Source organism: Habropoda laboriosa, unplaced genomic scaffold (genome assembly GCF_001263275.1).
Source record: "Habropoda laboriosa isolate 0110345459 unplaced genomic scaffold, ASM126327v1 scaffold77, whole genome shotgun sequence".
Lineage (NCBI taxonomy): Eukaryota > Metazoa > Arthropoda > Insecta > Hymenoptera > Apidae > Habropoda > Habropoda laboriosa.
The window spans coordinates 64,838-76,284 of record NW_017100200.1 but is presented as its reverse complement, the minus strand read 5'-3'; the positions used below and the strand labels follow the sequence as shown (position 1 = coordinate 76,284).

Below are 11,447 nucleotides of genomic sequence, written 5' to 3'. Positions count from 1 at the left end.
TCCCACTAGAAAAATTTTCTCCAATTTAAAGAACTTGCAAAATAAGAATTCCTTTGTAATTTACAATATTACAAAATAAATGTTTCAATTTAAAAATATCAACAGAACAGCCCTTCTGGAAAAATTAAAGTTCTAGATTAAAACAAAAAATGAACAAACTCAATTCGATGAATAGCTTCTTAGATAAAAATTCACAAATACAGCCCATTTTCATGAAATTAGATAAAAATTTCAAAATTCAAAAGTCCGTATTTTTTTAATAAATTCGAAACCAGAAAAATAGTAACATAAACCCCCTCTAATTTCACGTGATCTACATCATATTTAATTTTGAACAAAATCCCTCCATGGATCTCAAAAATCTCTCGATTTGACGTTGAACGATCCTATATGTAGGTATCCCAAATCAAATTTACGCCAACTAAAAGTGTACTTCGTTTTTAGAAGCTTCACTGTCAAATTCAGAATTTAGAAACAACGCTCCCCGATACTTCGCACATACCCTGAATTATTCATCCACATTTCGGAATAATTTTGTCAGCTCAACTTCCTTCGACCTATTTCCTTCCCTTTCCACGTTCCATTTCTACCTCTCACGTCCGACTGCCACCGTTTCATTCAGCTTTTATTCGCGAACAAACGGCCCGCTCGCCGATTGTATTGGCGGGACACTGAATGCTCTCTGGCGTTTCTATTCAACACCTATTCCATCAACCGGCGTGGAATTACTTTGAACGATTTCACCGGCCGCTGAATAAAACAAATAATGCCGCGTGTACACTGCGAAAGTAGACAACGTAGACAAAAAGAGAGAAACTGTTTTTCGAAGGATCGGTGAGGGATAGAGAGAGAGAGAGAGAGAGATGTGGCTCTCTGTTGAGCGATTTGCTGAGTACGAGCTGGTCGAGGACGAAGCGTGCACGTTTCGATGAATCTTTCGAGAACCCTGTGCTTTTCGATGTTTCATGGTGATGTCACTTTTGCAGACCCCTCGGTCTGCGGAGAAACCCGGTCCCAACGCCTGACTCCCCCACGCGCTAAGGACTGGGTCAGGTAAGGCCCCAGCCACGTGCTCGCGCGACGCGGTCTTTGCCGGGTAGAAACCCCCAACTTGCGCCAGGGTTTCCCGAAGGCAAGGGAGGGGCGTCAAGGCCCGCGTATAAGGGCGCGTTAAGAGCACTGCCAAAAGAATTGTAAGAGAACGAGATTGAACTGCGTAGTTGATAAGGACAAGTCAGCGACGACGAAGAAATATTGTTAAGATTAAAAGCCCTTACAATTTCTCGCGGAGAAATTGACCAATCTTTTGGTAGAATTATTGTTTGGGTAATCCTCTGCGGGGCAATTGGGCTTTGTGTACCAGTATTCAGAAGAAGAAGTCGATAATTAAATTCTATAGATATAATTTTTTGAAAAATTTGAGTCATCTTTCAATAAAGAAAAACAAGTAATTAATCTTAATCTCTACAGCTCTGATAATTTTACGAATCTCGCTGCAATACTTTACACGTACATTTTTGGGATCAAAAACTATAACCAAATTTTTTTTGACTCGTCAAGAAAGGAATACCCGTTTGAACATATGTTGACCCTTTCGTAACCAAAGGTATTTTCTCAAAGAAATAGTGACTTATCTTGCGATCATTTTGTCCGTAATGGATACTAAATTGAGATCAATTTTTGTTCGAGCACTCAAGACTTATAGTACATTCCTATTTCGATACATTTTGTACGAGTGTGAAAAATTTCATTCACACAGTGAACGTTCTTTGGTTGCAAAGCGTTGAATAAACTGTGAAAATGATTTCCAAAATACAAGTACCTGGTCCTACGATCTATCCAACAGGACTGGCTGCCAGTCGGTATACGTAGCTGGACGCCTGTGTACATCGAATGGTGGAGGTCCTCGAAGGCAGGCCTCAATTTCCGTGCGGATTACGAGTTTATCAAGGACACTTACTGCGGTTATCACACAACGACCAAGCCGGAAGGCGAGGTCAATGGCGGTGACCTGGCCAGTAGCGGCTTAAAGCTCAATCAGTACTATCAGCAGAAGTGCACATGGATTCTCGATTCCACGACAGATCGACAGCTCACCATCGAAATAAAATCTACACAGAGCCGTAAGAAACTGTCGTTTCCTTTTACGTATAAGTTGTATCGTTAAATTACTCGTTTACTATGTGTTATATTTAAGAAATATTTCATTTTCATGCTTAAAACACTTTGTTTCATTCGATACGCTCTTCTGCATGATTTATGCGTTCCATAGTAAATTTTTAGAAATTGAGATTACAACGTTGCAACGTTTTATCAATTAACATTCTACAAAGAGAAAAAGAAATTATTTGATACCATTAAATGCTCAACACACTCATTTCAACATTACATTTGTACATACAAGGTGGGTCAGAAGTAATACGATTGTTTTACTATTATTATTATTTTAAAAATTATTTGGCACCATTCGATGCTCAACACACTCATTTCTACATTACATTTGTACATACAGGGTGAGTCAGAAGTTACAGTACAATGGAGTCTGTTTCGTTCTGCTTTAGTTTATAATTTCCCAGATGTTATGCTCCCCTGTTACTATTACTATCCTGCTAAATAATAATTGCATGATAATTAAGTAAATAAAATGTGTCTCTTCGTTATTCGCTTCTCCTGACAATTTTACTCTTTGGTAGATACTTAAAACGTTATTGTTTAGAACGATTCAATTATTCAATTATACGAATCACCAACCAAAGACTTTTTCAAATTTTCTCATAATTTTGAGTACCTCTCTGACAATTTTACTTTCTGGTACTTAAAACGTTATTATTTAGAACCCTTCAAGTATTCAATTATACGAATCACCAAACAAAGATTTTCCCAAATTTTTTTATAAGTTTGATTACCTCTCCGGCAATTTTACTTTCTGGTACGTAAAACATTATCATTTGGAACCCTTCAATTATTCAATTATACGAATCATCAACCAAAGATTTTCTCAATTTTTCTCATAATTTTGAGTACCTCTCTGACAATTTTACTTTCTGGTACTTAAAACGTTATTACTTAGAACCCTTCAAGTATTCAGTTATACGAATCACCAAACAAAGATTTTCAAAATTTTTTTATAATTTTGAGTACCTCCCCGGCAATTTTACTTTCTGGTACGTAAAACATTATCATTTGGAACCCTTCAATTATTCAATTAAACGAATCATCAACCAAAGATTTTCTCAATTTTTCTGATAATTTTGAGTACATCTCTGACAATTTTACTTTCTGGTACTTAAAACGTTATTATTTAGAACCCTTCAAGTATTCAATTATACGAATCACCAAACAAAGATTTTCAAAATTTTTTTATAATTTTGAGTACCTCCCCGGCAATTTTACTTTCTGGTACGTAAAACATTATCATTTGTAACCCTTCAATTATTCAATTATCCGAATCATCAACCAAAGATTTCCTCCAATTTTCTCATAATTTTGAGTACCTCTCTGACAATTTTACTGGTTCTTATTTATAACCCTTCAATTATTCAATTATCCGAATCACCAACCAAAGATTTTCCCAAATTTTCATACAATTTTCCTCACACCGAGACCTCTCCGAGTACCTGAAAATACCCAAACTCGCCCAATCACGGGTAACAAATTACGTCTCACCCGTGTCCCGTCGAAATCTCTCAAATTTCCCGATTCCAATCTCCCCGTCAGTCTCCGTCGAAATCCAGGATCCACCATCGGCGATTCAGCAGCAAATCAAAGGCGCCTACTTACCAGGGCCGTGCTTTGTCCCCTCTCTAACCATCAGCCGGCGAATTCCGTTCAATTCCAGCCTTAGCTACTCCGTTGGAATTTCGATCCGCGCCATTGAGCTTGGTATGGGCGCGAGCCAGAGCGAAAGGCCGGCAGGAGAACGAAGCCGCCACGGGGTAAACAGATAGGGAGTGAAAAAAAGGATGAAGGGGGATGGAAAAGGTCGGGGGGAACCGGTTCTTCCGCAAAAGGGGGTGATGGCTCGAGAACGAATGGCAGCAGGACTCGAGATTAAAGAGACTATTGGACACGGCAGGACAACGAAAGACCAAGAAGAGAAAGAGAAAGAGGGAGAAGCTGGATCCTCTGCTTCGAAGGAGTCTTTAGAGGCAGAGAACTGTGCCTCCCCTTTTTTTTCCCCTCGATTTCCTCTTTCTGCCCGGTGTTCCACCAGTCTTTTCTCGCTCGCCTTCCTTCGTCCCGCTATCTCCGTTTCTCGCTATATTCACAGGCGTGAAACAACGCAAAGAGGCGAAGCTGTTGCAACCAAGCCTCGCCAGAAATGGCTTACCGCCTCGACCTCTGTTTCCATTCCAACCGGCGTGCTTCCCTTTTCGACGTTTCGGGAATTTACACTGGCGAGAAAGGGGAACGTGTTCTTTTAGGCGTGTGTTTGATGTTTGGTATAAAAGTGGGTAAGAGTATCGTGCAAAAGTATGGATCAGTTAGTGTTTCGTTATTGCAACTATTAACGAAGTTGTTAACACTAAGAGCAACTAAAATTAACGATAGTATATTTTTTCACTTGTAGTATGTTTAGGTATATCTACTTCGAGATTAGAATGATTAATGGTAAATAAATTGGCACGTATAATTATTTCTTTATTACAACAAAAGTCACTACACTCTTGAAGCTCAATCGGTATTATCGATAGAGGTGCACATGGAGGTACACCCTCGGAGTTGTAAGAAACCTAAAATCCGCTATTTTGCCGGGTTTCGTTGTTCAACGAAAATATCTAATTTTCACACTTAAAACACCACCTTCCTCGACATAAATATGCAAATTCGTTTCAAATTCCGTCGTCCTTTTCTCTCCTTGGAGTTAGATTTATCTCGTGCTTTCTCAGTTTGCCTGGCGAAAAGCAACGTCACCAAACTGGTACCTCGAGGCGCCTTTACGTTCTCTTGTTTGCTCATCGACCGATCAACTCCGCAAACGCCGGATTAGAAAGCAATTTACCCCGTTTATGGTCGAACGCCATCCAGTGGAACCAGGATGCGAACAATATTTCTAGATTAACCCTGAATTGGCGAATAAACTAGCCATCCCTATTTTCCAGAACACCCTCTATATGTACTTTCCCCTCGGAAAAAACAGCATTAACGCGTTACTTGTCGATCGTTGATCTCTCCTCTAACATCTTCGAGCGTAATCGTCGGATTAGTCTGACGTATCAAACAAACGTACGATAAAAGGATATCTCTACACGATGCATCAGCGGAAACTGTCTGAAAGAAGAAATGAAATTTCGATTATGATAAAAATTTCACGGCGTCGAAAATGGAATATCGACATTTCGCTTATCTCTCGTGTTTGAAGTAAAAATTTTCGATCGGGTGGCAAAAAAATGAGAGAATTCCTCCAGGTACGTGCTGCAGGGAAATATAACTGCGGCAAACCGTGTATTAGGTTCCCCGGTAACTCGATATTCTAGAAAAACTCCAAAATTCTCGTCCAACCGAAAAAGCAAAAAGCAAAAAGGATGAAAAAAAATTGAAAATGAAGTAAGCGCTATAAATCAAAGCAGAAAAAAAGATAGAATTTGCATGCGTCAAGAGTCGGATAGTTTTTTGTCCCCCATTTTTTTTTTTGTTTTTTACCACGTCGAGCCATTGATATTCAAACGATTCGATGGAAATTATTGAAAAAAAAGAGTCCGCGAACTGTATGCGTTCGAGCGAGAGAAAAAAACAGAAAAAATTCGAAAAATCGTTTTCCCGGTCGCTCTCTCTCCGCGATCCGCGATGGACGTATCCATTGGGCGGAACGGCAACAACAACTGCGAAGACAGAAACAGGTGAGTGAAATAAAACGGACGGTGATACGGAGAGGGGGAAAAATAAAGCAAAAATAGGAAGAAAAAAAACGAAAGTCCGACGTGCATTTCCGCGTGTATACATTATATTTTACGCGATGCCCGTTCCCCGTTCCTGTTTACAGACGCGTTACAATACAGAGTTTCGATCGCGAGGGAGAGCGACGAAAAAATGGGAAAAAAGGGAACCGTGAGCAATAACGTGAAAAAAATACACAATTATACATAGTCTCGACTGCTACGTTTGACGAATCAATCGCCTCCAATTATTCGCTACTCTCTCGATGATTGCGGGAACATCGATTGTCGGACACCGGTCCTTTTCCACCGACGCGTCAAATGTTGTATCCGCGGCAATTAATTGTGAAACGACCACCCTTAATTGGTTGTCCCGGGGACGCGTTCCGCTCTTGACTCTGTATGCCCGCGCGGAGAAACGTGCGTCCTCGGTTAGGGCTCCCATAATGATTCGACAAATTCACCTGTCGCCGTTCCAACCCTTTCTTGTTGCTCTGTTTTAACGCGTACGCGTTAAATGGCGTACCTTGAATCGCTTGGGATTAAACGATATTGGAATGTACAGGGTGGGAGACGTGAAACAGGTCGCTTGATTATCTTCTCCGGCTATGAGAGAGTTTTTAGGCGTGATTTATGTGGTTTCGAAGGGTAAATAAGAGGGAAGATAGGTTTTTTTTTTTATGGAAGGAATGGGAAAGAATGAAAGGAAGTTTCACGTTTGATTTAAAATTTTAGAGTTCGAGCTCGTTTTAAGGTCATGTTATTATGTTGAAATGAACGCCAATGTTTGCTGTAACATACAGTCGAAAAATGTACAGGGTGTCCCAGTATTGACGGTACAACCGTGGATGAACGGATCTCGATATACACTACCGGCCAAAAGTTTGGAATCACCTCCCACTTTTCATCGATATTAAATCTGCTGCTAATTTTTTATAGATTTCAAGTTTATCTCAATTCTACATTTATCAATTTATCTCGTATCTCGAATGATAAAAAATTCTCAAAGTCGCTGACATTATTCTGGAAATTTTTGTGTAAATCGCGATACTCAGTGATTCCAAACTTTTGGCCGGTAGTGTATGTAGACCATATGTCGTAGGTCTATGAGTAATAATAAAGCATGTAATTATCAAGATTTACTTTATTAATGCAAAAATTGTTGAAAATGCTGGCCACCGTACACCGAACGTCGAGATCCGTTCATCCACGACACAGTTGGGTGCATGCGTACTCGAAGAAAATTTAAAGTCGATTTTCTCGAAAACGAAGCCTCGAATGAAAAAAATTTATTCCATATTTTCCACTTATTTTCTCATGTAGAATCACCCCCTCCACGGTTGTACCATCCAATACTGGGACACCCTGTATATACGTTCATGTAAAACAACGTAAGTAGGTAATTTTGTAATGAAATAGAAAAGAATGGCGTTTGTATCAAAATTTTTCTTCCATTTTATTCACCCTTTGAAATCATTGTCCAATTATGTGAAATTATGCGTGAAAGTTGTCTCGTACCATCATAGCTAGGGAAGATAATTAGGTGACCAACTTTACGTGGCACACCATGTGTATTATTATTGGTTTGATCTATTGTAAAAGACTTTTCATTTGTTTAAAAGCTACCAAATGGAACTCTGACAAAAAGTGAAAACAAAAAATCGTGAATTATTCCTAAAAATTGCAGGACAGTAATATCCACAATTTCCACAAGAATACTTCTATGATTCCTTTTCAAAAATCGCTTTGCTAGAAATAAAACAGTTTTACAGATTCTTGTGATTTCTTCAGCGGCCGAAAAACTCGCTGAAATTGAAATTCCCCTATTTTCTGACCCGTTGTTGCATCGCTTCAGGTCCCTGCACCGCATGGAATCTAACGATACACGAGTTCAGCAAGGACGGCGATCCAGCTGGACCACGATTGTACACATTCTGCTCGAGAGACATACACAAGTATTTCACCCTTCCGTGGAAGAAGAACACCGTGGTGGTTAGGTGAGTATTCTAAGTTACCTTGAAATCGCCGGGAAACGTTTCGCCGACACTGTTTTTATGAACACGTCAATTTTCTTGTATAAAAAGTAATCCGGTGAACAATAAAATGTTATTATGTCACACTTGTACTGATATTTTATTAATCAACATAATTTGTAGACGTCAATAATGAAAAATTTCAATATTTAAAGAAAACATATACGTGACCTTTGCCGGACTTTTCAAGGTTGTTGCAAGGTCAAACAAATACCGTAACAATATGTAGTCCTCTATACTCTACAACTTTCGTCTGAAGTATTTTTTTGTATCGTTCGTAGTTTCCGAGATACTTCACTGTTCTGAGATAAACCGTACATACTGTTAACTATATACAGGGTGTACCAAAAAGTTTGGACAAAACTTTGGGTACGAATTCTACGTGACAAAATAAGAAAAAAAGTTTATATGAACATATGTGGAGAAACGAATATTAACGGTGAAAAGATGAATTGAAAGTAGGTGTTCGAAGTGTCAAATACACTTCTTCGTGCATACACAATAGTTTTTAAATATCCCCATAAGGATGCGTTTTAGGACATATGTTCATATGAACTTTTCTTCTTAGTTTGACACATAGAACCGACACCCAAATTTTCGCCCAAACTTTTTGTCACACCCAGTATATGAATAGTTGAGGAAACTTCGACGGTAGACGTACAGTGTCGGTCAAAAAAATCGGTTTCGGTGAAATGTTCGTCGGTGATTTCAAGGTAACCCAAGTATATCCCCTCTCTGGTTTGGAGAGACCGATTAACCGGAAGTTCCGCGGGAACTCCGTTCATCGACGCCGACTAACGACAGTTCCGCGACACTTTCTGCGCGGAGATTATGACGCCCGCAGCCTGAATTATAGGGGCAATTTATATGGCCGCTTTGTGCGGATACGGGCTGCGACTTAAAAATCGATTGCCCGGAAAGATTTATCCCACGACGACGTGGAATCGTTCGGGAACGGATAAGTCGCGCAAAGATTACATTTGTCACGGTTGTGTATCGGTACACTGTTTCCTGAACGGTACACGGCGAGAGGAATTCCTCGATGCTTCGCGTAAATTTCTAGTGAAAGATCGTTTTGTGTTCTAGACGGGAGAAATTTTATTTAAGGCTAGTTTCGTTAATAAGAATAATAATGTAATTGAGAAAATTATCGTATTGGGCACAATTCTGTATACAGGGTGGCTCACTTGTAACGAACATCTGAATTATTTACACTGCTATTTAAAATAAGAAAAAGTGAGTAATAAGTGTATACAGTTTTATGGTTAATGAAAAAAGCCTCTCAAAGTCATTTCAAGGTCATCCACATTTTTTTTACTGTTTAAAGTCACATTAAGGGTCACTGTACTCGTCTTGATATCTGCTAAAACGTGGCATTAAAAAGTACAGATATAAATATTTAAAAAAAAATGACAATGACTTTGGAATGATCTTCAAGATGACGTTGAAGAAAATTTCTTTTATCATAACCGATAAACGTCCTCGATTCGCGTAAGTTCCTCTTACTTAGTCATTTGTTCTTACTTCTAATAGCAGTGAAAACTTAAATATAGGGTGTCTCACTTGTAACGAAGATTTAAATTAATTTCTGAATTATCGCAACAAATATGACAATTAATTTGTCAAAATTTATGAACAATTTGAGCGATTTTATCTGAGAGATCTAGGAGGCCTTAACAAAAATTTCACACACATCTTATTTTCTACTTATCTAGATTAAAGAAATAAGATTATTTCGTTTCCCCAAAAATCCTGAATTTCAATTCAATATTCAATCACAATGTTGAATTCCAATTCAAGATCATTTTAATCGACCATTTCTAACACTCGAGGTGTCCAAAATCAAGCGTATCGGCCATACCCGGACACCAAAAGTGTACCAAAGAGAAATAAGATTAGGGTGACATTCGATGTATCGTGGATTCTGTTTGCAGATTGCAAGCTTTAGGAAGAACCGCGCCGGAATACACGATGAAATGGCGGAGCCAATCGGTGATCGCAAATACGCACAAGAGCGGACCATCGCCGGCGCCGAATCACGTTCTCGATTCCTCGAGCGGAAACGGGAAACGGGAAGCGCGAATCCTAATTCTGCTCGCGGCGCTACTAGCTTACGCGGCCGGTTGTTGAGTGGACCAACTCGGCACACCGATGTTCCGTACACGTTCCTGTTCACAATGAGAGAGACAAAACTATTGCGAACGAGCCTAAACCGTTATGCGTGTACATACAAAACTGTTTAAGTATCCATATATCGACGATGCTCGTGTTTTCCTTCGAGTTTTCTCACGGTGACTCGCGACGCTCTCCTCGGTAGGTTGAGAAATGCGAAAAGATAAAAATGTTTCAAGAGCCGAATGATGATCTCGTAAAACGTGGCTTACTATGGAACTTACGAAAGTTTCCCGTTAGTTTGCTGAAATATTACGTTTCAGTGGCATTGAAAGGAAGTTCCATGGGAACTTCAACAACTCACTTCTCTGTTTATCTGTGTGTGTGTGTTTAAAATTGTTCCGAGAGTGATTAAAGCAATTTGGTTTTTTCTTTTAAAGGAATATAATTTGTCAGATTTATTTAGAAAGATTCGTTCATTTTTTTAGGCTAAATGTTTTAGATAAGAAAGATCGATATAGCAGACTCTCGATTTCATTCAAACATGGGCATCCAGTATACTAATCGAAGAACACGAGAATTCCAAAACGATTTAACTCGAAGCATCCGGTGTGCTTTAGCGATCGTCATTTAACATTCGATAATATTGAACGTCGATGGATATTGACGAGGTTAAACATTTCACCCGACAAATTGACACAACCGACGCGGATCGTAATCGGCGAAGAATTAAAGGTATGAAATCGAATTTTGGAATTCAACGCTCTAGTCGAATTATATATATAAATATACATATAAATGAAATACGAATCAGAGAACGAAGAGAGAAATATATATATATATTATATATAGTATATACTAAAAATCACTCGGTGTATACCAGTCGTTTTAACTGTAAGAGTCTAATAGAGCATGTACATATTATGTATACATATGCATATACATAAATCTATAATACAGGGTGAGACTTTTAAAAAGAAACATTTGAATACACCTCTTTAATCTGGTATAATTTTTTATCTTTCCACTTTAATCCTTTCACTGTTGTTGGCGACTGTAGGCGTTGTGAAAATTGTCTTACGCTGTGACCTTGGTATCTATAGGCAGTGTGAATGTTTTCTCACGCTGTGCTTTTGGCGAATTTTCTCACACTTTCACCTTAATTTAATTTTTAATCTTTGCCCTTAGCGTCTACAGGCAGTGTGAATGTTTTCTCACGCTGTGACCTCGGTATCTATAGGCAGTGTGAAAGATTTCTTGCACTGTGCTTTGGCGACTTTTGCCACACTTTCACCTTAATTTAACATTTCATTTTTGCCCTTGGCGTCTATAAGCGGCGCGAAAACTTTCTCACGCTGCGACCTTGGCATCTATAGGCAGTGTGAATGTTTTCTCACTCTGTGACCTTGGCGCCTATAGGCAGTGT

At 39.0% G+C, this 11,447-nt stretch overlaps 1 protein-coding gene across 1 annotated transcript in view; it reads left to right on the top strand.

Moving 5' to 3' along the window:
- Nucleotides 1-10,039, top strand: part of LOC108570386 — a 62,028-nt gene extending 51,989 nt beyond the window's left edge. The window contains exons 9-11 of the mRNA XM_017932245.1: nucleotides 1,847-2,123; nucleotides 7,732-7,873; nucleotides 9,844-10,039. Coding sequence (XP_017787734.1) covers nucleotides 1,847-2,123; nucleotides 7,732-7,873; nucleotides 9,844-10,039 — 615 coding nt within the window. The remainder of the gene's footprint in view (nucleotides 1-1,846; nucleotides 2,124-7,731; nucleotides 7,874-9,843) is intronic.
- The last annotated feature ends 1,408 nt before the right edge of the window (nucleotides 10,040-11,447 follow it).